The sequence below is a fragment of the Mobula birostris genome, chromosome 6, assembly GCF_030028105.1.
Source record: "Mobula birostris isolate sMobBir1 chromosome 6, sMobBir1.hap1, whole genome shotgun sequence".
NCBI lineage: Eukaryota > Metazoa > Chordata > Chondrichthyes > Myliobatiformes > Myliobatidae > Mobula > Mobula birostris.
In genome coordinates, this window is record NC_092375.1 from 171,089,765 (window position 1) to 171,116,761 (window position 26,997).

At 41.6% G+C, this 26,997-nt stretch overlaps 1 protein-coding gene across 2 annotated transcripts in view; it reads right to left on the reverse strand.

Moving 5' to 3' along the window:
• The window catches only part of fastkd1 (FAST kinase domains 1), a 67,682-nt gene that overhangs the window by 15,790 nt on the left and 24,895 nt on the right, over positions 1-26,997 (reverse strand). For both annotated transcript variants that reach the window (XM_072261883.1, XM_072261884.1), the window contains exons 4-8: positions 19,036-19,161; positions 4,516-4,914; positions 3,978-4,088; positions 3,727-3,858; positions 1,756-2,242 (exon numbers count right to left, since the gene is read on the reverse strand). In XM_072261883.1, the coding sequence (XP_072117984.1) occupies positions 1,756-2,242; positions 3,727-3,858; positions 3,978-4,088; positions 4,516-4,914; positions 19,036-19,161 (1,255 nt within the window). The remainder of the gene's footprint in view (positions 1-1,755; positions 2,243-3,726; positions 3,859-3,977; positions 4,089-4,515; positions 4,915-19,035; positions 19,162-26,997) is intronic.

Below are 26,997 nucleotides of genomic sequence, written 5' to 3' on the forward strand. Positions count from 1 at the left end.
GAAAAATTTGTAGCTTGAAATAGAAGAGAACAGGACAGGTAAATTATGTTTTATTTCTTACAGGATGTACAGTGACAAGATCTTGAAGTCTGTTTTAAGGATGTGGTTTTGGAGTATTTGGAGGCACACAATAAAATAGGCCGAAGTCTCAAAGGGAAATCTTGCCTGCAGGAATTCTTTGAGGAAATAACGGGAAGGATAGGCAAGCAAAGGAGAGTCAGTAGGTAGTGTTTACTTGGATTTTCAGAAGGTCTTTGACAAGGTGCCATACATAAAGCTGCAAAACAAAATAAAAGCCCATGGTATTACAGAAAGGATACTACCATGGATAGGAGATTGGCGGCTGACAGAATGTAAAGAGTAGAAATAAAGGGGGTCTTTTTTGGTTGGCTGCCAGTGATTAGTGGTATTCACAGGGATTGGCATTGGGTCCACAACTTTTCATATTATATGTTAATGATCTAAATGATGGAAATGATGGCTTTGTGGCCAAGGTGATACAAAGAAAGGAAGTGGAGCAGATAGTGTTGAAGAAGTAGGGAGTCTGCAGAAAGACTTGGACAGATTAGGAGAATGGGCAAAGAACTGACAAATGAAATATATTGTAGGGAAATGTACGGTCACGCACTTTGATAGAAGAAATGGAAGTGTATCCTATTTTCTAAATGGTGGGAAAATTCAGAAATCAGAGGTGCAAAGGGACTTGGAGGTCCTTGTGCAAGATTCCCTAAAGGTTAAAGCAGGTTGAATTGATAGTAAGGAAGGCAAATTCAATGCTAGCATTCATTTCAAGAGGACTAGAGTACAAAAGCGAGGATTATAATGCTGAGGCTTTATAAGAGATTGGTCAGACTGTATTTGGAGTACTGTGAGCAGTTTTGGCACCATATCTAAGAAAAGATATGCTGGCCTTGGAGAGGGTCCCTAACAGGTTTAAAGGAATTATCTCAGGAATGAAAGGGCTAATATATACGAGGGGCTGTGCTCACTAGAATTCAGAAGAATGATTGGGGGGGGGGTGCTCTTTTAGAAACACAGAAAACCCACAGCACAATACAGGCCCTTCGGCCCACAAAGCTGTGCCGAACATGTCCCTACCTTAGAACTACCTAGGCTTTACCCATAGCCCTAAGCTCCATGTAGCCATCCAAGAGTCTCTTAAAAGACCCTATCGTTCCCACCTCCACCACAGCCATCGGCAGCCCATTCCACGCACTCACCACTCTCTGCATAATAAACTTACCCCTGACATCTCCTCTGTACCTATTTCCAAGCACCTTAAAACTGTGCCCTCTCACGTTAGCCATTTCCACCCTGGGAAAAAGCCTCTGACTATCCACACGATCAATGCCTCTCAATACCTTGTACACTTCTATCAGGTCACCTCTCATCCTCCATCTTATTGAAACCTTTTGAAAGGCCTAGATAATGTGGACGTGGAGAGTATGCATCTAATAGTTGGGGAGTCTAGCAGCAGAGGACATAGCTTCAGAATAGAAGGCATCCCTTTAGAACAGAGATGAGGAGGAATTTATTTAGTCAGAATGTGGTGTATCTGTTGAATTCATTGTTACAGATGGCTGTGGGTATATTTAAAGCAAAGATTGATAGGTCTTAATTAGTTAAGAGCATCAGAAGTTATGGGGAGAAGGCAGGAGAATGGGGTTGAGAGCAACGAATGAACGGTGGAGCAGACAACAGCCAAATGGTCTAATTCTGCTCCTATGTCTTACGGTCTTACAAACTTTTACATACCTTGTTGATATGCTCAAGTGTGACAGATGCTATTTGATCTAGCAGACCAGAATGCAGACAATTTGTTCTGGTTAGAAACAGTGCAATTTCAGGAACATTGGATGAAGTTATCTGCCCTTTTAATCTTTCAAAGCTTGCCATTGTCTCTTCTGCGAGAACTTCTTCAAACCACTCGCCACTGATATATTTCAGTTCTTCTAATAACAGGTCCAAGTCATTTGCTTTCTGCAGTCTCTCCAAGCCACACGTATTTAACTTCTGAAGAAGCTTCACATGCACAGTTGCTGTGCCAGGTTGGTATGAGGAGCTACTCCTTACCCACCTGGTAATGGCAATGGCAAATCCATTCAAGTCACTTAAGTTGCACTGGGGTAATACATCATCAATACGTGCAGGAATCAAGGGATCAGTTCGTGGAGAAGGAAGCAGAGACAGGACACGAGTAAACATAGATATCTCATAAGGAACAATACTGAGACGAAGGTAGCTGGAATAGAGGAGAGAAGAAAAGGACAAAATTATGAGCATTTCAAAGATAACAATTTAATAATAACTTTTCAACCATTATTAAAGATGTGAAACAGCTAATTGACTAAGTGTGAAACTGCGCAGCAATATTCAAGTTAAAAACTAAATTATAATTACTGAGAGATAAATGGTGTATTTACACTATTAAAAAAATAAGGCAAATCATGAGTGATTGTACAAAGACACTGTTCTACACAGAATGCAAACCACCTTATACGATGCATGTATTATCATTAACCAATATTTACAGTGCATCCTTCGTTACTTACTCAACCATGAATTACAATTTTCATATTAGGAAAATTACATTGCTCATCTAAGTTTTCATTGTAATGTACAGAAACTAAATTAATTTATCTAATAGGATAATCACTATTTATCAGGGTTCATCTTCACTTATAGGCAGAAGAAAAACAGGCTACTGGGTAAATAGAATTTTTATATTCTAAATAAGTGGTCCCTTAACCTATTTTATCCATCTAAATCAGCATCACTCTTGATTTTTTAATGTACGTGTTCAGCCATTCACTTTAGGTTTCCCTGTTTCAGTTTTTGCACGACATTTACCATCTTGTGGTTACTTCCAGTCATTCAGGCAGGTACGGCTGGGGCGGCCGTCACGGGGGGTGGACACTGTGTCAAGGCCTGACAACAGAAGACAAACCCTTGCTTGGCTCCATTACTCCGTGCTGATTAGAGGTTTGAGCAAGATCAGTATCATCACAGCCAAGAGTGGAAAATGAACAGGTGTTCAGAACTGCCTGCCTGCAGTTGACCGGTCTTCCTCTCTTCTTGTCACTACCATTGAAACGATAGTAAGAAACTATCCTAGTTTCCTATTGCACAGGATCACAATAGGGTTGCAGAGGGTTGTAGACTCAAATCAGCTCCATCATGGGCACAAATTCTCCCCACCATCAACAACATCGTCAACAGGCAGTGCCTCAAGAAGGTGGCATCAAACACTAAGGACCTTCTCCATTCAGGGTACGTTCTCTTCTTGTTACTACCATCAGGGAGAAAGTATAGAAGCCTGAAGACCCACACTTAGTGATTCAGAAATAACTTCTTTCCTTCTGTCTTCAGATTACTGAATGGTCCACGAATACTATCTCATTATTCTATATTTTTGCACTATTTAATTATTTTTGTAACTTATAGTAACTTTATGTCTTGCACTGAAATGCAACCACAGAACAACAAATTTCACGTTGTGTGTCAGTGACAATAAATCTAATTCTGATCAATCTGCCGAAAGATCTCAGCAAGTCGAGCAGTGTCTGTAGGGGAAAAGAAATCGTCAAGGTTTTGGGTTGAAACCCTGTATCAGGACAATAATGCCTTTTTTTAAAAAATGTACTTTCAATGTATCTTTCAAAATGTAACTAATAAATGTTTAATTAAAATGTGTGTGATAAGCAGTTTATCTAATATTCATTTTACCTTATTAACCTTTGCCTCAATTCTGCAAATAGTTTTGGTCTTTGACAATGAAGTGACAGCAAAGCCTGTGTTATCTTTGCAATATCCAGTGGCATGTATGCATCCAATTGTTTGGACAAAGATGATGCAACACTAAATGAGGGGAGAGAAAAAAGCAAGACTAGTTTCTTTTCTGGTTCAAGATCATTACAAAACATATTGACTATCTTTTCTACATTTGCTGCATTATACTTTATTGTGATTTTACTTACTTTTGAATTAGTTGTGGATTCCTGCACTCCATTTCTGCCGTGGTCTCTATGATAGCTAATGTTTGTGAAGGACTAAACTCTTCAACCATCAACAAGGCAGCCGATTCAAGTCTTTATGATAGTGGGAAGGAAGTGAAAAAAAAGTTTGATTTTTCCTCATCTTTGTTAACTGTGCAAGTCAAAACATCAAAAAGTAACCTCAAATATAAATAGTTTGATATTTCTGAATTATATAGTTTATGGTTTTGTAATTATTTGAAATGGAGTGATGGAAAATATATACATGTTGGAATTAACTAGAAGAGTATTTGGCACCTTAATACTCTTAAAGGATTGAAATTCGGGCCCTTAATTAGACAAAATAATGAAATAAAAATCTGGAAAGAATTATATTTACTGTATTTTAAGAGTCACTTTAAACCAAAAGAGTAATAGAAATGTTTAAGATAAAGAATACAGCTACAGATTTTACTTATATAATAAAAATGTGGTCTGAAGTTATACTTGGATACCAGAATTGCCAAAGTTAATAACTTACCTTTCCTTAATCACACTCCCTGATAAAGGTCCCAATGCTGCAAAAAGTCTGGCAAAACTCGCTGGATCAATATGAGTATCCATAAGTTCAATAAGTCTCCACCTAGCAGCTAACCGGAAGTCACAATTGTTGAAATGTAGAGATTGGTACACTCCAAGGATGATGCTTAGATTATCAGCATCTAAGCTTCTTATACTCTCAAGAAAAACCTCATTGCATTTTTCTAACAAAGGACGATAACTGTACTTGACATTGCGTAGAAATTGCACAATTCGGCGTGAATTGTTAAACTGCGAAGGATCTCTGGTATCCAATAAAAACTCTGCCTTCTCTATTAGACAATTCCGAAAGCGTTTGGAAATCAAAGCAGAAATGCTTAACATTAATGATGAAAGTATCCTAGAAACAGAGAAAAAAAATAATTAACTATGACTTAAAGTTTTTAAAGGCAATTTTTTATCTTCCTTATTATAGGAAAGCTTAGATTTTGGCTGTACCAGAGTATTTAACAAATGATGCAATAAATATCAATGGAGATTTCTGGAGAAAATATTAATACTTCTGTACTGCAGTACATGAATTGGTTTAATCTGTCCAATTGGAAATCAAGCTGTATTTGTGTTTAAGCAACACACATAAAAAATGCTGACTGTACCCTTTTCTTATAGATGCTGCCTGGCCTGCAGCATTCACCAGCATTTTTTATGTGTGTTGCTTGAATTTCCAGCATCTGCAGATTTCCTTGTGTTTGCGTTTTTGTGTTTAGTTATGTTTTATTTTTATCACTTAAAGCATAAAACAGGAACTGGCCTTTCATTTCAAAAGATTATACGCATAAACAGGTAAATGTATTGCAAACAACAGGAATTCTGCAGATGCTGGAAATTCAAGCGACACACATAAAAGTTGCTGGTGAATGCAGCAGGCCAGGCAGCATCTCTAGGAAGATCTAGTCCTGACGAAGGGTCTCGGCCTGAAACGTCGACTGCACCTCTTCCTAGAGATGCTGCCTGGCCTGCTGCGTTCACCAGCAACTTTGATGTGTGTTGCTTGAATTTCCAGCATCTGCAGAATTCCTGTTGTTTATCTCTAGGAAGAGGTGCAGTCGACATTTCAGGCCGAGACCCTTCGTCAGGACTAACCGAAGGAAGAGTGAGTAAGGGATTTGAAAGTTGGAGGGGGAGGGGGAGATCCAAAATGATAGGAGAAGACAGGAGGGGGAGGGATGGAGCCAAGAGCTGGACAGGTGATAGGCAAAAGGGTTAAGAGAGGATCATGGGACAGGAGGTCCGGGAAGAAAGACGGGGGGGGGGACCCAGAGGACGGGTAAGGGGTATATTCAGAGGGACAGAGGGAGAAAAAGGAGAGTGAGAGAAAGAATGTGTGTATAAAAATAAGTAACAGATGGGGTACGAGGGGGAGGTGGGGCATTAGCGGAACCCGACGCAGACTAGGAGACCGCTTTGCTGAACATCTATGCTCTGTCCGCCAGAGAAAGCAGGATCTCCCAGTGGCCACACATTTTAATTCCACATCCCATTCCCATTCTGACATGTCTATCCACGGCCTCCTCTACTGTAAAGATGAAGCCACACTCAGGTTGGAATCCTTCCAGGTGAGGCAACACTTCACCTGTGAGTCGGCTGGGGTGATATACTGCATCCGGTGCTCCCGATGTGGCCTTTTATATATTGGTGAGACCCGACGCAGACTGGGAGACCGCTTTGCTGAACATCTACGCTCTGTCCGCCAGAGAAAGGAGGATCTCCCAGTGGCCACACATTTTAATTCCACATCCCATTCCCATTCTGATATGTCTATCCATGGCCTCCTCTACTGTAAAGATGAAGCCACACTCAGGTTGGAGGAACAACACCTTATATTCCGTCTGGGTCGCCTCCAACCTGATGGCATGAACATCGACTTCTCTAACTTCCACTAATGCCCCACCTCCCCCTCGTATCCCATCTGTTACTTATTTTTATACACACATTCTTTCTCTCACTCTCCTTTTTCTCCCTCTGTCCCTCTGAATATACCCCTTGCCCATCCTCTGGGTCCCCCCCCCCTTGTCTTTCTTCCCGGACCTCCTGTCCCATGATCCTCTCGTATCCCTTTTGCCTATCACCTGTCCAGCTCTTGGCTCCATCCCTCCCCCTCCTGTCTTCTCCTATCATTTTGGATCTCCCCCTCCCCCTCCAACTTTCAAATCCCTTACTCACTCTTCCTTCAGTTAGTCCTGACGAAGAGTCTCGGCCTGAAACGTCGACTGCACCTCTTCCTAGAGATGCTGCCTGGCCTGCTGCATTCACCAGCAACTTTTATAAATATATTGCATAATGGTCTGGTACGGCAATTCAAATGTGCAGGAACATAAAAAGCTACAAAAAGTATTGGGCTCTAGCCAAGACATCACAGGTCCATCCCTTCCAACCACTGGCAGTATCCACAAGAGGTGTTGCCTCAAGAAGGCAATACCTATCATCAGAGATCCACACCATACAGGGATTTGCATACCATTAGGCAGAAGATACAGAAGCCTGAAGTTTTGAGAGCAGTTACTTCCCTTCAACTATTTGGTTCTTGAACCAACCAGCAAAACTCTTATGATTACAATTTAGCAACACTACAAATACGAGTCGATTGGAACTTTGAGACCTTTTTTTTTTACCATGCCCATGGTCTGCTCTTTAACAAATTACAGTATTGCTTTGCACTGCTATAACTATATGTTATAATTATGTGGTCTTGTCAGTGTTAGTCTTTGGTTTGTCCTGTTTTTTTTGTGATAGCACTCTGGAGGAACATAGTATAATTTCTTAATGCATGTATTTCTAAATGACAATAAACGAGGACTGAGTGTCCTCATAATCTAAAAAAATCTAAAAATCTATCGCTACTTAAAATTGGTGGACTCAGGGCAGAGCATCACTTTAAGAAAACGGAAGCATGGAAAGCAGACCAGTCTGCAGCACAAATGAAATGCAGAAACCTCAGACATGTCCTCCCCAACTCCTCACTATGCTGTTGGCGAATGCACATAGTCACTGATAAATAAAACTGAACACATCAGAGCAAGATTGCTGCGGCAGAGGGACATCGGGGAGGGCTGTGTACTTTGCTTCACAGAAATACGGCTAACCCCCATAATTTCAGATGCAGTGCTGCAACTTGAAAGCTTCACTATCAGGACAGGACAGCTGACTCACTTAAAGGTAGAGGAGGTGGATTATGTTTCATGATAAACTCAGTGGTGCACAGACATGGCAGTTCTGTCTCAATCTCGTTCATCCAATCTGGAATATCTAGCAGTCAAGTGTCGTCCATTTTATCTGCCGAGGAAGTTTTCGCCATCGTCCTCATAGTGGTGTACATTCCACCTCTGGTCAAGATCAGACAGGCACTGTGAGCACCATGATCAGCAATCACAGAACAACACACCCTCATGCCTTCCCAATCACTGTGGGGGATTTCAACCAGACCAACTTGAAGAAGTTCCTGACAAACCACTAACAAATCACTTGTGGAACCAAAGGTGCCAACACACTGGGCCATTGTTATCGCAGCATCAAGAACGCTTAGCGTGCTATCCCGCACCTGCACTTTGCAAGGTCAATCACCTGGCAGTATTTCTACTCCAAACGTCCAAGCGGAGACTAAAGACTGCAGCAACAGTGGTGAAGATCAAGAAGGTACGGTCAAGGGAGGCACTTACAGGACTGCTTTGAGTCAGTGGACTGGACATTATTCAGGGATTCATCTTCAAATCTGAATGAATACATCACAGTTGTCACTGACCACATCAAGACCTGCGTGGATAAGTGTGAACCTTTGAGAACTTAACGGACACACCCAAACCAAAAGCTGTGGTTGAATCAGGAGGTTCGTAGTCTACTGAGTGCTAGATCTGTGGCGTTCAAGACTGGTGATCCAGAACTATATAAGAAATCGAGGTATGACCTATGGAAGTCTATTTTAACAGCATAAAAAAAAATCCAATTGAAGTTACAGACAGAATCGGATGCACGTCAGCTCTGGCAGGTTTTGAGGCCATTACTTTCTACAAGGCAAAACCTAGCATCGTGAGTAGCTGTGATGCTTCACTCCCAGATGAGCTCAATGCCTTTTATGGAGAATACACCTACACCCATGCGAATCCCTGTAGCATCTGGTGACTCTGTGGTTCCTGTCTAGGAGGCCAATGTCAGATAGCATCAATGGCAGTGATGCTTCACTACCAGATGAATGCAACGTCTTTTGATGCCTGTTTTGAAAGGGATAATATACCTACAGCTGTGAAGATCCGAGCTGTACCTGATGACCCTGTATCTCTGTCCCAGAGGCCGATGTTAGGCTGTCTTTAAACAGGGTGCACCCTCACAAAGTGGAAGGTCCCGACGGCGTACCTGGTAAGGCTCTGAAAACCTCTACCAACCACCTGGCGGGAGTATTCAAGGATATTTTCAAGCTCTCACTGCTATGGTTGGAAGTTCCCACTTGCTTCAAAAAGGCAACAATTATACCAGTGCCTAAGAAGAATAATGTGAGCTGCCTTAATGACTATCACCCAGTAGCACTCACACCTACAGTGATGAAACACTTTGAGAGGTTGGTCATGACTAGACTGAACTCCTGCCTCAGCAAGGACCTGGACCCATTGCAATTTACCTATCACTACAATAGGTCAATGGCAGATGCAATCTTAATGGCTCTTTACATGGCCTTAATCCACCTGGACAACACAAACACCTACGTCAGGATGCTGTTTCATTGACTATAGCTCAGCATATAATGGCATCATTCCCATAATCCTGATTGAGAAGTTACAGATCTGGGCTTCTGTAGCTCCCTCTGCAATTGGATCCTCGACTTCCTAACCAGAAGACCACAATCTGTGCGGATTGGTGATAACATCTCCTCCTCACTGGCGATCAACATTGGTGCACCTCAGGGGTGTGTGCTTAGCCCACTGCTCTACTCTCTCTACACCTATGACTGTGTGGCTAGGCACAGCTCAAATACCATCTATAAATTTGCTGACGATACAACCATTGTTGGTAGAATCTCAGGTGGTGCTGAGAGGGCGTACAGGAGTAAGATATGCCAGCTAGTGGAGTGGTGTCACAGCAACAACCTTGCACTCAATGTTAATAAGATGAAAGAGCTGATTGTGGACTTCAGGAAGGGTAAGATGAAGGAACACATACCATTCCTCACAGAGGGATCATAAGTGGAGAGAGTGAGCAGTTTCAAGTTCCTGGGTGTCAAGATCTCCAAGGATCTAACCTGGTCCCAACATATCGACGCAGTTATAAAGAAGGCAAGACAGCGGCTATACTTCATTAGGAGTTTGAAGAGATTTGGTATGTTAACAAATACACTCAAAAACTATCACAGATGTACCATGGACAGCATTCTGACAGGCTACATCACTGCCTGGTCTGGGGGTGGGCTACTCCACAGGACCAAAAGAAGCTGCAGAGGGTTGTAAATTTAGTCGGCTCCATCTTGGGTACTAGCCTACAAAGTACCCAGGACATCTTCAAGGAGCGGTGTCTCAGAAGAGGCAGCGTCCATTATTAAGGTCCTCCAGAACCCAGGGCATGCCCTTTTCTCACTGTTACCATCAGGTAAGAGGTACAGAAGCCTGAAGGGATACACTCAGCAATTCAGGAACAGCTTCTTCCCCTCTGCCATCTGATTCTTAAATGGACATTGAACCTTTGGACACTCCCTCACTTTTTTAACATATTACTTCTGTTTTTGCATATTTTTAAATCTATTCAATACACATATACTGTAACTGATTTACTTATTTATTATTTTTTTCTTTTTCTTTATGCATTACATTGAACTGCTGCTGCTAAGATAACAAATTTCACAACACATGCCGGTGATAATAAACCTGATTCTGAAAACCTTTCAAAAGTATCAGGCCCTGATGGTGTACCTGGTAGGGCACTGAAGCGGTTCCCACCTGTTTCAAAAGGGCAACAATCAGACCGGTGTCCAAGACGAGCAGGGTGAGCTCCTCAATGATCATCACCCACTTGCACTTAACATCTACTGTGATGGAGAGCTTTGAGAGGTTGGTCATGGCCAGAATCAACTGCTAAGCAAGGACCTGGACCAACTGCAATTTGCCTATTGCCACAGGGGATCCCTCCCCCAATTCTTCTCAATTCCATTGAGTACAGGCCCAGAGACAAACACTCCTCATATGATAAGCCTTTCAATCCCAGAATCATTTTCGTGAACTTCCTTTGAACCCTCTCCAAAGCCAGCACATCCTTTCTTAGATAGGTGGCCCAAAACCACTCACAAAACTCTAAGTGAGGCCTCACCAGTGCCCTATCAAGCCTCAGCATTACATCTATTTTTTTATATTCTAGTCCTCTCAAAATGAATGCTAACATTGTACTTGCCTTCCTCACCACTGACTCAATCTGCAAGTTAACCTTTAGGGAATCCCACACAAGGACTCCCATATCCCTTTGCACCTCTGATTTTTGAATTTTCTCTGTTTAGAAAATATTCCTTCCACCAAAGTGTATGACCATACACTTCCCAACACTGCATTCCATCTGCCACTTCATTACCCATTCTCCTAATCTGTCTCAGTTCTTCTGCAACCTCTGTGCTTCCTCAACACTACCTGTATCGTCCATAAACTTGGCCACATAGCTATCAATTCCATTATCCAAATTGACATAGACCGTGAAAAAAAGTGGTCCCAATACAAACCCATGCAGAACACCACCACTCAAAGGTAGGCAATCAAAAAAGGCTCTCTTTATTTGCACTCTTTGCCTCCAATGCTCTATCCATCCTACATCTTTCCTGTAATACCACAGGCTCTTATCATACTAAGCAGCCTCATGCATGGTACCTTGTCAAAGGCCTTTTGAAAATCCAAGTACACAACATCTACCAATTCTTCCTTGTCTATCCTGCTTAATATTTCCTCAAAGAATTCCAAGAGATTTGTCAGGCAAGATTTTTCCCGTAAGGAAATCATGCTGACATTGACCCATTTTATCATGTCTCCAAGAATTCCAAAATCTCATCCTCAACAATCAACTCCAACATCTTTCCAACCACTGAGCTCAGGCTAACTGGCCTATAATATACTTTCTACTGCCTCCCTCCCTTCTTGAAGAGTGGAATGACATTTGCAATCTTCCAGTCCTCTAGAACTATGCCAAAATCTAGTGATTCTTGAATTATTATTATTATTATTATTATTGTCTTGACAATTCCTTCAGCTACCTCTTTCAGAAGCCTGAGGTGTAGTCCATCTGGTCTAGTTGACTTATCTGCATTTAGACCTTTCAGCTTCCCAAGTATCTACTCCCTAGTAATAGCAACTGCACTCACTTTTGCCCCCTGACCCTACAGAACATCTGGCATCCTGTTAGCATCTTCCATAGTGAAGAAAGATGAAAAATACTATCAGTTCACCAACATTTCCTTGGTCCTCATTATTACCTCTCCTGCGTCATTTTACTCCTTATATACTTCTCCGTAGATTGTCACCTTGTCGCGGTGGAGCAGCTTGTGTGGTCCTGAGATCCCAAGAGCGATGCTGTCTGGAGCTATGCTCCTGGTAGGGTCAACCCCTGGTGGTAAGGTCAAGGGTGAGGTCCCTGACAAAGAACAATCCAACCAAGACCTCAACGGTGGAACAGGTGGACGAAGTTAATTCAAACTCAACGGCTGTGAAGGCGGATGAAGACTGCAACAAATCCATCAGCTCCAATCGTCGTGGTTTCTAAGCCATTGGAATCAGTTGGTTGATTTGTGAAGTATCGCATGCTTCTTGGAATGCACCATCAAGTACAGGTTAAACAAATACACGCACAGGCGTCTTGGCTCTGTGGGCCACTTTTTCATGTCTTTCAGCGATCAGGGGAACGTGATGGGAACAGGCAATGTGATGGCTGGAAGCTCCTAGTGAAGAACTGGCACAAAAGTGGTGTATACTTCATTCAGTCGCTCAACTTTTGAACAGAAGCAGGAAAGTTATTCGGTAGCAATATTCACATCTGAGCAGCCCTATTTAGGATCCACTCTGCTCACCTTGAACTGGGAAGGGGCTAGAAAAGGTGCCCTAAAAATGGTCTGCTTCACCCCATCCTGTCTGGAAAGCCGCGTACAGAGGGATCACCATCATGCGGTCGAAAAACATCGAGAAGTGAAACTATGAAATTTGGAACCTGGAATATACGAACTCTGATGGAGAACCCAAACTCAGACTGACCAGGGAGGAGAACTGCCTTTGTTGCCCGGGAACTCCAAAAATTCAACTTTGACATTGTTGCTCTCAGTGAGATCCGCAGAGCTGGAGAAAGGAAGAGCACTAAAGGAAGAGCAAGGTCAATATACCTTTTTCTATAAAGGACTTGATTCTGAACAACCAAGGATCCATGGAGTAGGTTTTCCCATCTGAAACAGCCTACTTCAGAAGCTGACAGAGCAACCACTGGGAATCAACAAACACCTCATGACTTTGCAAATCCAGCTTGTCAATAACCAACACGCCACCATCATCAGCGCCTATGCTCCAACACCGGACGCTGAATATGAAGTAAAGATGAACTTCTACGCCCAACTTGACGAGGGCCTTTCCTCTGTTCCCAACAACGACAAGATCATTTTCTTGGGAGACTTCAATGCCAGAGGTGGGAAAGATCATAGGCTCTGGACCGGAATAATAAGCAATGAAGGATTTGGCAAGGTCAACGCCAATGGAACACTCCTCCTCACCAAATGTGCTAAACACAACCTGGTGATTACAAACACCTTATTTCACCAAAACAGGCACAAAGTCTCCTGGCAGCATCCACGCTCCAAACACCAGCACCTCATCGACTGCATCATCGTACGATCTCGGGACAAACAAGATGTACTGATATCAAAAGCTGTTACCTGTGCCAACGAGTGCTGGACAGACCATCGACTCATCTCGTCCACCGTGAGAACGAAGATTCGGCCCAAAAGAAAACACCAAGATCGGAACACTATTAAGAAATTCAGAACACTATTAAGAAATTCAATGTTGACATCCTTCAAGACATCAACAATGTACCGAAGTTCCAACAAAATCTTCAAGAATAACTGCCTCAACAAATCGCACCATCTGTAGAAGAACACTGAAATCAATTGAAGAACGCTATCATCACCTTCTGCAAAGAAACAATTGGGTTCAAGACGAAAAAACATCAGGATTGGTTCGATAACGACAAACTACTCCAACAACTCATCTACGAAAAGAGAAAAAGTTTTCATCACCTTACAAAATGACCAACAATCGGCTACCAAAAGGAAACGCTATCAGGAGTGCAAGGCTGCAGTCCAGAAGAGCACCCGAAACCTGAAAAACCAATGGTGGAGGAAGAAAGCTCAGGAAATCCAACAACTAGCAGACGCCAATGACATTCAAGGCTTTTTCAACGCAACTAAAGCTATTTTTGGCCCATCCACTCATGGTCAAGCCACTCTCAAAAGCAAAGATGGTTCAACCATCCTGAAGAGCAATGCTGACATCAATTCTAGATGGAGGGAGCACTTTGAAGACCTTCTAAATCAAACCGTCTCATTTGACAGGAATGTGATTAACAACATTCCAAAACAGCCCGTTGACGACTCCCTAAGCAAAATACCAACACTTGAAGAAGTCAAGGAAGCCATCAAAACCTTGAAATACAACAAGGCTGCTGGACTCGATGGAATACCAGAAGAGGTCTACAAAATTGGAGGTAACTCGCTTCATTACCAACTGCATCAACTTCTCATCAAGATCTGGATAAATGAAGAAGTACCAGCAGACTTTAGAGACTCAGCAATCGTTACCGTCTACAAAAGGAAAGGCAATCAATCCGAATATGGAAACTATCGTGGAATTTCTCTGTTAGCAACAGCAGGAAAGAACCTCACCCACATCGTGAACAACTGGCTCAAGCCTTCAGCCGAGAAGATCCTTCCGGAGACACAAGCCGGTCTTAGACCATCACGTGGAGCAATCGACATGATCTTCACAATGTGACAACTACAAGAAAAATGTTGTGAACAACCTTTGTACATGGCATTCATCGACCTCACCAAAGCCTTTGACTCGGTATCAAGGGAACTCCTATGGGATGTCCTATCCACCTATGGATGCCCTGAAAAGAACATTCAAATCCTGAGGCTCCTCCAGTCATGGTCAGCAACAGTAACTGTGAGCCTTTTCAAGTTAGATCAGGAGTAAAACAGGGATGTGTGATTGCCCCAACTTTGTTCACCATCTTTACTGCGACAATCATCCACATCATCAAGGATGACCTACCCCCAGAAATTGAAATTGTCTACAGAACAGATGGCAGACTTTTCAATCTTGCCCATCTCAAGTCCAAAAACAAGACATCCACGAGATCCCTCATCGAGTTCCAATATGCAGACGACAACAGTGTTGCAGCTCTCTCAGAAAACCACCTACAACAGATTCTGACTGCCTTCAACCGTTCATACACGAAACTTGGACTTACCATCAATTCCAAGAAGACTCAGATCATCTACCAACCGTCACCGAGACAAATCGGATAGAACCATCAATTCAACTTAGTGCAACAAACCTGGAAAACGTGGACCACTTTCCATATCTTGGATCTCTCCTCCAACGTCAACCTTAATGACGAGATCCAACATTGTCTTAAATGTGCTGGAACAGCTTTTGGGCGTCTCCGAACAAGAGTCTTTCATGATCGTGACATCCGAACAGACACCAAAATGTTAGTGTACAAAGCAGTGGTGATTCCAATGCTTTTGTATGCATCAGAAACATGGACAACATACCAACGACATCTGAAGGCACTTAAATCCCATCAACGCTGTCTTTGAAACATCTTAAATATCAGCTGGGAAGATAGAAGAACCAACATCAGCGTGCTAAATGAAGCAAAAACAACAAGCATTGAAGCCTACATCATCAAGAACCAACTAAGATGGAGGGGTCATGTTGTTTGGATGAAAGACAAACGTCTGCCGAAACAAATCTTCTACTCCCAGCTTAAGGAAGGCAAACATAAAAGAAGCGGACAACAGAAGAGATTCAAAGACATCTTAAAAGCCAACATGAAGAAACGTAACATAGACATCAACAATTGGGAAACCAATGCCAAGGACAGGAAACTCTGGCAATCCATCATCCAAGAAGAAACAGCAACTTTCGAAGCCAACAGATGTGCAGAATTAGAAGAAAAGAGAAGAAAACGGAAAGAGAGGCAGCAACAACCAAAGCCCCATCTGCCATCTGGAACTAGCTGTCCTGAATGCAGAAGAACTCTCAAAGCCAAGATTGGACTCATAAGCCACTTGAGAGCCCATAAACAGATCAACAGAACGAAGACCATCAACCTCGAGGGATAGCCACAACGATGACGACTCTTTATATATCTGAAGAAACTTCCAGTATTATTGGCTGACTTACCTTCATATTTCATCTTTTTGCTCCTTATGGCTTTTTTGTTGCCTTCTGTTAATTTTTAAAAGCTTCCCGATCCTCTAACTTCTCAGTAATTGTTGTTGTTCCTCTCCATGCCTTGTGGCTGTTGGGTGGCAACCTTGCAGTTGCTTTAGTGTTTGTCTGTTATTTTTAATGAGTCTGAGTTGTTAGCTCAATGCTCAACCCAGCATGGATGGAAAGCGTGCAAGGAGCTGGCCGAGTTCAAACCCGAGGCCACTCATTTCGAAGTCTGCTGTGGATGCCACTTCATCACCAGCCACCTTTCTCAGTAATTTTGCTCTATTATATACACTCACTTTTGCTTTTACGTTGGCTTTGACTTCCCTTGTTAGCCACAGTTGTGTCATCCTGCCATACTACTACTACTTCTTCGGGATGTACCCATCTTGTGCCTTCCAAATTGTTCCCAGAAACTCCAGCTATTGCTGCTCTGCCGTCATCCCTGTGTCTCCTTCCAATCAACTATGGCCAGCACCTCTCTCATGTCTCTGTAATTCCTTTTGTATTACTCCACTGTAATACTAATACATCTGAGATTAGTTTCCCCCTCTCAAATTACAGGGTGAATTCTATTATATTATGATATTTGGCTCCCAAGGATACCTTTACCTTAAGCTCCCTAAACAAATCTGGTTCATTACACAGCACCCAGAACAGCTGATTCCCCTAGACTGAATACGTAAGTGACCTGATGTGCCCACTTCCTTGGATACTCGGCCTAGGATGTTGTCTTTCCGGAAAGTCTTATGGGTGTCAACACTCTGCAGTGTCTCACGTCGGCCGCTGTTACAGACGGTGGCTGCTTACCTGGAAGGGGGGTAGCTTTCATGGCTGGCGCACATGGCGTTACACATCTCAAAGTATGCATAGAAGTTATTCAGAGCATCAGGGAGGGAGGAGCCACTGATACAGTCAATGCTGTTTTTCCTTGCATAGTCAGTAATGCCACATATGCTAGGGATTATTATCAGACAGGTGTCTCTGAATTTTTATTGTACGTAGGCAATCTTTGCCCTCTTGATGCCCAAGATGAGTTTTGTCCTGGCTGCTCTGAGAGCTGTTTGGTCTCCAGACAGTGTACTGGACATTCAGCAGGAGTGCACCTCTGTATTCAGCCAGGGCTTCTGGTGGGGCTGTGAGATAACCCCACCACAGATCATCTCACGGCCTAACCTTAATCTGTCTAGGTCTCTTTATATAGTTATGTGTTTTCATAACTATCTTGGTATTGACGAATACTCTTCTCGGGCTTGGGTACAGGTATTGATTATAACTGACATTTCTATGACAAACTCTAATCTTCTTCACGGATGATGCCTGGGCATGTCTTAAGAATTTTAACAAAGACAAAGGTCTCACTCCAAGTAAGAACTGGAATTCGATTGTAAATAAGGACAGAAAGCAGAAACCTGATTGGATGAGGACTAACCAATTAGGAGGGATAGACTACAAGGGTACAAAGACCACCAGACTAGACGTGCCCAGGCATCACCCTTGAAGAAGATGGCAGATTGTCATCGAAGCATTGGCTCTAATCAATATCTGTTAAAGGCTGGAAGCTCGAGAAAAGTATATTCATCATATATGCCGGAAATGCACGAGATCCTTTTTTTTTAAATCTTGGTATCATTGGTCACTAAACAATAATTGTTAACATTATATTAAGTTCTTTGATTAGTTTCTCTGTACTTCAGAATCAGATTTAATATCATTGGGATACACTGTAAAATATGTTGCTTTGTGGCAACAGCACATTGCAATACATAATAAAACTATAAATTACAATACTACATACACACCTATAAATAAATTTAAATTAACTAAAAGATGTGCAAAAACGCAAAAAAGAAAAAAAATTAGTGAGTTGCTATACATGGGTTCATTGTCCATTCAAAAATCTGGTATAGATGGGGAAGAAGTTGTTCCTAAAAGGTTCAGTGGTCTCTTCTGGCACTGTACGGCTTCCTTGATGGTAGCAATGAGAAGAGGACACGTCCTGGATGAAGGAGGTCCTTAGTGGTGGACGTTGCCTTTTTGAGACATTGTCATTTAAAGATATCCTCGATGCTGGGGAGGCTAGAAACTCTTGAAAATTTCTACACATGTACCATGGATAGCATTCTGACGGGCTGCATCACTACATGGCACGGGGGTGGGGTTCTACTACACAGGATGGAAGAAAGTTGCAGAAAGTTGTAAAAATAGTCAGCTCCATCACAGGTACTAGCCTCCACAGTCTTCAAAACATCTTCAAGGAATGGTGCCTCTGGAAGGTGGCGTCCATCATTAAGGACCCCCACCACCCGGGGCATGCCCTCTTCCATTGTTATCATACGAAAGGAGGTACAGAAGCCTGAAAGTACACATTCAGCAATTCAGGAACAGCTTCTCCACCTCTGCCATTCGATTTCTAAATGGACATTGAACCCACGAACATTTATATCTAGAATGTGTTCCTCACTATTTTATTATTTATTTTAACATAGCTACATATATATATATTTATATACACAAACACTCTTCTATTTTTATCATGTATTGCATCGTACTGCAGCCGCAAAGTTACCAAATTTCACAGCATATGCTGGTGATATTAAACCTGATGCTGATGGAGTTGGCTAAGCAACTTACTGTAGTTTTTTCCTGATCCTGGGCAGTGGCCCCTCCATACCAGGCGATGATGCAATCAGTTAGCACGTTCCCCGTGGTACATCTGTAGAAATTTGTGAGATTCTTTGGTGACATACCAAGTCTCCTCAAACTCCTAATTGAAACATAATCGCTGTTGATATGCTGATGTTACTTTAATTTTTTAAAATAGAGAAATTAATGAACCAATCCATCATTTTTTAAAAATTCCTTTATATCTGGAATGTGTTCCTCAAAACATTCCAAAGCACTCCAATGAATTACTTTGAAATCCAAGTAAGAAAACCTGTAACCAATATGGAATTACTGACACAAAATGCTGCTACTATAAGAATAAACAACTGGCATACACGCCTACTCACACTTACCTTACATCATGAATGGATTCCAATTTCCTGCTAACAATATCAGCAATTTCTCCCATTAATATACTATGATATAAATGCTGATCTGTCAGGCAGACAGCAAACTTGGATAACACTGCCATTTGAAATCTGTTATGAGAAAAACAGCATAATTAATCATAATCTTCAAGGAACATAAGAAATAGTTAGAGTAGGCAACATCCATGTGAATCCCTATGGCAATGTAAAGTCAGATCTTTGACCTCAACTACTTCTTCCTGTCTGATCACCAGAGTCTATAGTTCTCCTGCAGTCCAAGAATCACTTTTTGACTTGAATACATTAAATGACAGCTCCTTAGGTAAAACAATCCAAAGAGTCATAACCTTCAGAGAGAAGAAATTTATCTTCATTTCCATGTTAAGTGGTCAACATGGAGACTTATCCTGAGATTCTGCCTCTCAAGTTTTTGACTCCACCAGAGAATCCATACTCACCGCATTTCCCCTATGTAGCCAAATCAGGGTCTTGCATCTTTCCATTAGATCACCTATAGTAGATATTTTGCTTAATCGTTCCTCATAATATAATTGCTTCATCCCAGAAATTAATCTATTGAACTCGTAATGCAGTCTCTAGGAGGCAAGTATTGCCTTCAGTAAGTAAACAGACCAAACGAGTGCACAGTTCTCAAAGTGCAGTTGCAGCTAGACTTCCTTACTCATGTACTTGATCTTCACTACAATAAAGGTTAATATTACAGTTGCTCTCTTAATTATTTTCTGTATACTAGTTTTGCTTCTTGTACAAGTGCATCCAGAACTCTGAACATCAACATTTAATATTTTCACATCTTTCAAATCATAACCTGTTTTTCTATTCTTCCTGAAAGAACATAGAACATAGAATAGTACAGCACAGTACAGGCCCTTCAGCCCACATCATTGCGCCAACCCTCAAACCCTGTCTCCCATATAACCCCCGACCTTAAATTCCTCCATATACCTGTCTAGTAGTCTCTTAAATTTCACTGGTGTATCTGACTCCACCACTGACTCAGGCAGTGTATTCCACTCACCAACCACTCTCTGAATAAAAAACCTTCCTCCAATATCCCCCTTGAACTTCACACCCCTTATCTTAAAGCCATGTCCCCTTGTATTGAGCAGTGGTGCCCTGGGGAAGAGGCGCTGGCTATCCACTCTATCTATTCCTCTTAATATCTTGTATACTTCTATCATGTCTCCTCTCATCCTCCTTCTCTCCAAAGAGTAAAGCCCTAGCTCCCTTAATCTCTGATCATAATCCATACTCTCTAAATCAGGCAGCATCCTGGTAAATCTCCTCTGTACCCTTTCCAATGCTTCCATATCCTTCCTATAGTAAAGCGACCAGAACAGGACACAGTACTCCAAGTGTGGCCTAACCAGAGTTTTACAGAACTGCATCATTACCTCGCGACTCTTAAACTCTATCCCTCGACTTATGAAAGCTAACACCCCATAAGCTTTCTTAACTACCCTATCCACCTGTGAGGCAACTTTCAGGGATCTGTGGACATGTACCCCCAGATCCCTCTGCTCCTCCACACTACCAAGTATCCTGACATTTACTTCGTACTCTGCCTTGGAGTTTGTCCTTCCAAAGTATACCACCTCACACTTCTCCGGGTTGAACTCCATCTGCCACTTCTTAGCCCACTTCTGCACCCTACCAATGTCTCTGCAATCTTTGACAATCCTCTACACTATCTACAACACCACCAACCTTTGTGTTGTCTGCAAACTTGCCAACCCACCCTTTTACCCCCACATCTAGGTCGTTAATAAAAATCACGAAAAGTCAAGGTCCCACAACCGATCCTTGTGGGACACCACTAGTCATAACCCTCCAATCTGAATGTACTCCCTCCACCACGACCCTCTGCCTTCTGCAGGCAAGCCAATTCTGAATCCACCTGGCCAAACTTCCCTGGATCCCATGCCTTCTGACTTTCTGAATAAGCCTACCGTATGGAACCTTGTCAAATGCCTTACTAAAATCCATGTAGATCACATCCACTGCACTACCCTCATCTATGTGCCTGGTCACCTCCTCAAAGAACTCTATTAGGCTTGCCAGACACGATCTGCCCTTCACAAAGCCATGCTGATTATCCCTGATCAGACCATGATTCTCTAAATGCCCAGAGATCCTATCTTTAAGAATCTTTTCCAACAGCTTTCCTACTAGTCTATAATTACCCGGACTATCCCTACTACCTTTTTTGAACAAGGGGACAACATTCGCCTCCCTCCAAACCTCCGGTACCATTCCCATAGACAATGAGGACATAAAGATCCTAGCCAGAGGTTCAGCAATCTCTTCCCACACCTCATGGAGCAGCCTGGGGAATATTCCATCAGGCCCCGGGGACTTATCCATCCTAATGTATTTTAACAACTCCAACACCTCCTCTCCCTTAATATCAACATGCTCCAGAACATCAACCTCACTCATATTGTCCTCACCGTCATCAAGTTCCCTCCCATTGATGAATACCGAAGAGAAGTATTCATTGAGGACCTCACTCACTTCCACAGCCTCCAGGCACATCTTTCCACCTTTATCTCTAATCAGTCCTACCTTCACTCCTGTCATCCTTTTGTTCTTCACATAACTGAAGAATGCCTTGGGGTTTTCCTTTACCCTACTCGCCAAAGCCTTCTCATGCCCCCTTCTTGCTCTCCTCAGCCCCTTCTTAAGCTCCTTTCTTGCTACCCTATATTCCTCAATAGACCCATCTGATCCTTGCTTCCTAAACCTCATGTATGCTGCCTTCTTCTACCTGACTAGATTTTCCACCTCACTTGTCACCCATGGTTCCTTCACCTTACCATTCTTTATCTTCCTCATCGGGACAAATTTATCCCTAACATCCTGCAAGAGATCTCTAAACATCAACCACATGACCATAGTACATCATCCCAATTCACACCCACAAGTTCTAGCCTTACAGCCTCATAATTTGCCCTTCGCCAATTAAAAATTTTCCTGTCCTCCCTGATTCTTTCCTTTTCCATGATAATGCTGAAGGCCAGGAAGTGGTGGTCACTGTCCCCCAGATGCTCACCCACTGAGAGATCTGTGACCTGACCCATTTCATTACCTAGTACTAGATCTAGTATGGCATTCCCCCTAGTCGGCCTGTGAACATACTGTGACAGGAATCCATCCTGGACACACTTTACAAACTCTGCCCCGTCCAAACCCTTGGAACTAATCAGGTGCCAATCAATATTAGGGTGATGAAGAGGCTAACTTCACATTTTTCCTCATTATACACAATCTGTCATCTTTTTGCCCACTTACAAGAGCATCAAGAATGGAAGCCATTCAACCCATTTGCCTGCTTTCATTTAACAAGATCACAGCAGATTTTTTACTCTTACATCACTTCTGTACATAAACCCCACATCACTGGATCCCCTTAACATTTAACAATCTATCAGTATCCATGCTAGATATACAGGGCAATGTGAAACCTTTTGAAACAATTTCTCTACAAAGCATATTTTCCCATCCAGCTTTATATTATAGGCCCTCTTGGATATATTACACTTGGTCCTTTCATTGAAATAATAAATAAAAATTGTAAATGGCCAACTCCCCAGCACTAATGCAGAGGCATCCCACTTGTAACAGCTTACTGACTTTAAAATAGTCCATTTATCTCTACTTGATTTTTTTTTTTTTGCCTGTTGCCTACTCAGTACATAGAACATGATACTTCCAACCCCATGAGTCCCTACGTTGAACAGTACCATTTTATGTGGCATTTTATCAAAAATAATACTGTTACCTGAAACCAGGAGTTCCCAGTCTGGGGTCCATAGACCCCTCGGTTAATGGCCATTGGCATAAAAATGGTTGGGAATCCCTGCTTTAAACAATATTCTTATTGTGGTGTAAATATTTTATTTAGTTAATATGGAGTATTGCACTTCCCCTTTTGGGTCTAGTTACCACAAAATGAACTGACAGAGTAATCGAGTTAAACTGTATCAAAGATAAATACTTTCATAAAAAAAACAATTTAAAGGACTCATAAAATATTGGCACTTATCTCTCTGGGATGAAGTGCAAGGAATAAAATTCTTTTTACAATTCTCATATAATACAAGCCTTGAGTACTGTGTTTCGCGCTCGAGAACAAATATTTGACCAGGAGAACACTGCAATGTGGATTGAGCAGAATAATACCTCGACTCCAAAAGGTTAAATGAGAGGAGAAATTATCTTTTGGAATTGATGTATTATTATAATCAACTGCTATAATTCCTGGAATATACAAGGCTAAGGAATAATTTGACTAATATTTTCACAGATAATTGGGAAATGAAGATAGACAAAGAAACATCACTTCTGTCGAACAAGGGAATCTAATCTAAAAGTTAGTACCAAGTATTTCAGAAATGAACTTAGGAAGCACTTGACATAAAAAGGTTGATTGAAATTTGTAAATGCCAGTTTATAATAGAGCAGGTGTTAAATATACAAGTCTCAGATTTAAGACTTCCTTAACAAAATTGAGTCAATGGATTTCGAGCAAGCATGGTCATATTTCACCACAATCTTAATGAGGCCAAAGACTTTTTCTTTTCTCAGCTTACCGCATTTTGTTCCAATACAGCAACGACATCAACATTGAGAATGGATGCCTACCAAAATGCAATACAGTTTCTTTCCAATCAAATTTGCTGTGATGTAACTTAATCTCACCAAGCAATTCAGCAAGACCCTTGAAATATTATTTCAATAATTCCAAAGCCTCATTAATCTATCTAACAGTGCATCTGGTGGAGTTTTGTACGCCCTGCATGGAATTTGAAAAACCTAATAGAAGACGGGCAGGTCCCATTACAGAAATATGACTCTTTCTCTCTGCTTTTCTTATTACTTTCTTGGAAAGTGAGATTTTGGTTGTGCTATTTAAGTGATATTTAATGACTCCAGTACTGGTTAGCCTTCATTCTCTCTACAGAAGAAACACAAATTTCAATTGTACAACTTTCATGCTCACTCCCTCTTTTCCTGCAGTGAAATCAATGATAATTTCTCCATTTTCTTTCCCCTTTCATGCCTACTAGTTGCTGTAGGTTCAACTGGTGCTACTCCTGCCTGAATTAAAAGTAGACATTCCCTCCCTCAGAGGTGTCTCTGTACTCCAGACTGACACCCTGGTATACCAGAGAAAAAATGCTACCCCTGGCTTATTGGATAAGACATTAAACCAAGCCATCTCCCTTCTAGCTTAGCCTTCTCCACCTCTCCAGCTCAGAAGTACGGGCTTCCTCTGCGTACTAGAGTTTCCTCCCACATCAACAAATTTGGGGCAATTTTCAAAGGCCAATTAACCTACCAACCTGCATGCCTGTGTGGTGTGTGGTGGAATCTTGAGGGGGAGGGGAAGTGGAAGTGGAATTGATAAGAATGTGGGAAGTATAAAAGAAACGGGGTAGTATAAATGAGTGGCTGTTGGCCAGAGTAGACATGGTGGATCAAAAGGCCTCTTTCCATGCTTCATGTCTCTTTGACACTATGGCTCAATGACACCACACACAAAGATGTCTAAAGGGTTATAGTACAGAGAAAAATTAACCTAGCAAACCAATTTGATTTCCTGAAATAAACAATCCTCTTAATATTAGCTTCTTGTAGTTTTTCAGTGCCCTTTACATGCCAGCTCCGATGATTTGGCATGCCTGGGACGGTGATAGTGGACTAACTGATCTTCCAGGTTACCGATGTTATTGATAGCCTAATAATAATTTTAATTCACTTGTTTATTTTAATGTTTCATTTTTTCCCCATAGTATTATAAGAAAACTCCCAATAAAGCTGGTCTTTTGCAAGATTTAAGCTACTCCAGATCCAATGCAGGACAAAAAAATACAAGATAAAGAAAACAATAATAAAAAACACAAATATTAATACAGGGTGGGCAGCATCCTTCATGATGTTACTGGCTTTTTTCCGTCACCTTTCTGCATATGTGCAAGAGAGTGCACAAAGTAGAGCCCCAGTGAGTTAGAAAATAGCTCATAAATACAGGACCTGGCAACAGATAAGGATACACAGCAAACATTACCTGGTGAACTAGATGCTGAACCACTTGGAAATTCTGAATAGTTTAGACAGGGAATTTTTGGAGTTTTACTGTATTTAAGCCCAAAGATGTATCTACTTCTCTTAAAACACAAACACAATGCAATTAAACATAAACTCCTACATCATTTTACAATAAGCTGCGTTGGCACATTAGCAATGGTTGTAATAATAGAATTCCATCAAATTTAGTTAAGAATCATGTTTCTAATAACAAATCAAAAATATTAAAATAGTCTATTACTGCTGAGGATAGGAAAATAATGATGACATATTCTAAAGACAAGAAATTTTTTTTTGACCTGAATGTCAAACTCTATTCCCAGAAAAGCTATCATAATCATAAATACTTTCTTACCATTTTCAACATTTTGGGAAAATGATTCAAGAAAGGTGCTTAAACAGAGAGAGATTTTAAATTGACGTTTTCAGTTGCAATGGTATTATTTGTGCTATAGCTCAATTACAAGTTATCTACTATTTTGATGGACTGTCTAAGAAGAAAGCTGTTTTGAATATTAAATGTTTAGCAGATGGGAAACCAAAATCTTAAACCCAATTGTTAAATTTAGCAGGTTAAGCGGGTACTAATGTATTACTCTTCAAAATGAGTAAGCTTCAATTTCCTGACAATGCCTGGTTAAATTGTTACTGCTATTTTGTTTTCCAAGCCTCGGTTTAATGCTTTATCAAAAAATGCAGCAATGCTGCAATCCTTCAATGATTCACTAAAGTGTAACAGGGTTGTTGTATCATGAGTGGCTAAATAAATGCAATATATACATTTGGAGGTTAGAATAATGTGATCTTATTGAAACATGGTGCATACCGCAAAACTAAAACAATTTACTATACAGGTGTCCGCCGCTTTTCGAACGTTTGCTTTATGAAACCTCACTGTTACGAAAGACCTACATTAGTACCCTCTTTTCGTTTTCAGAAGGTGTTTTCACTGTTACTAAAAAAAAGCAGTGTGCAATAAAAAAAATCAGCGCGTGATAAAAGGCAGCGCGCGCCCCAAGCAGCCGCTCTTCCCGGATTCGGAACGGTTTTCTCGCTGGCATTGCTTAAAAACATGCCTGTGAGCAGTCGTTTGCAAGATGAGTTCTATGGTGTCAGAAAAGCCTGAAGGAGCTCGTAAGGGTGTTACACTTAGTGTAAAACTAGACATAATTAAGCTTTTCAATCGTGGTGAACTAAGTAAGGACTAAGTGAGTTTGGCTTGAGGAAGCTGACGAAGATGATGTTGAAGAGGTTTTGGCATCCCATGACCAAGAACTGATAGATGAAGAGCTGATGCAATTGGAAGAGGAAAGGATAACAATCGAAACCGAATGCAGTAGCGAAAGTGAAGCATCTATGTGAGATTTTCGCTGCAATGATAAAGTACAACTTTAATTTTGAAAGGGTATGTAGGTTTAGGGGATATTTGCAAGATGGCTTGAGTCCTTACAAAGAACTGTATGATAGAAAAATGCACGAGGCTCAGCAGTCAAGCAAGCCTTCCACATCAGCCACAGCAGACGACGAACCTCGACCTTTGACATCAAGGCAGGCAGTCATAGGAGAAGATGAGCTGCCTGCTCTAATGGAAACAGGTGACAAGAGGACACCCTAGTGTCCCACCACCCCAACAGCCAGGCCGCGGACGGATACTGTACCGATTCGCGGAGAATGCAGCAGTAGCCGGGAGGCACACAGCACATCTTTAAGAAAAAGGCCGAAATAAACATGCTAATTAATTAGGTGCTGCCCCACACGTATATGTCGGCCCAGATCAAAGGCGATGCAATTAGCATATTTATTTCGGCTTTTTTCTTAAAGATGTGTTGTGTGCCT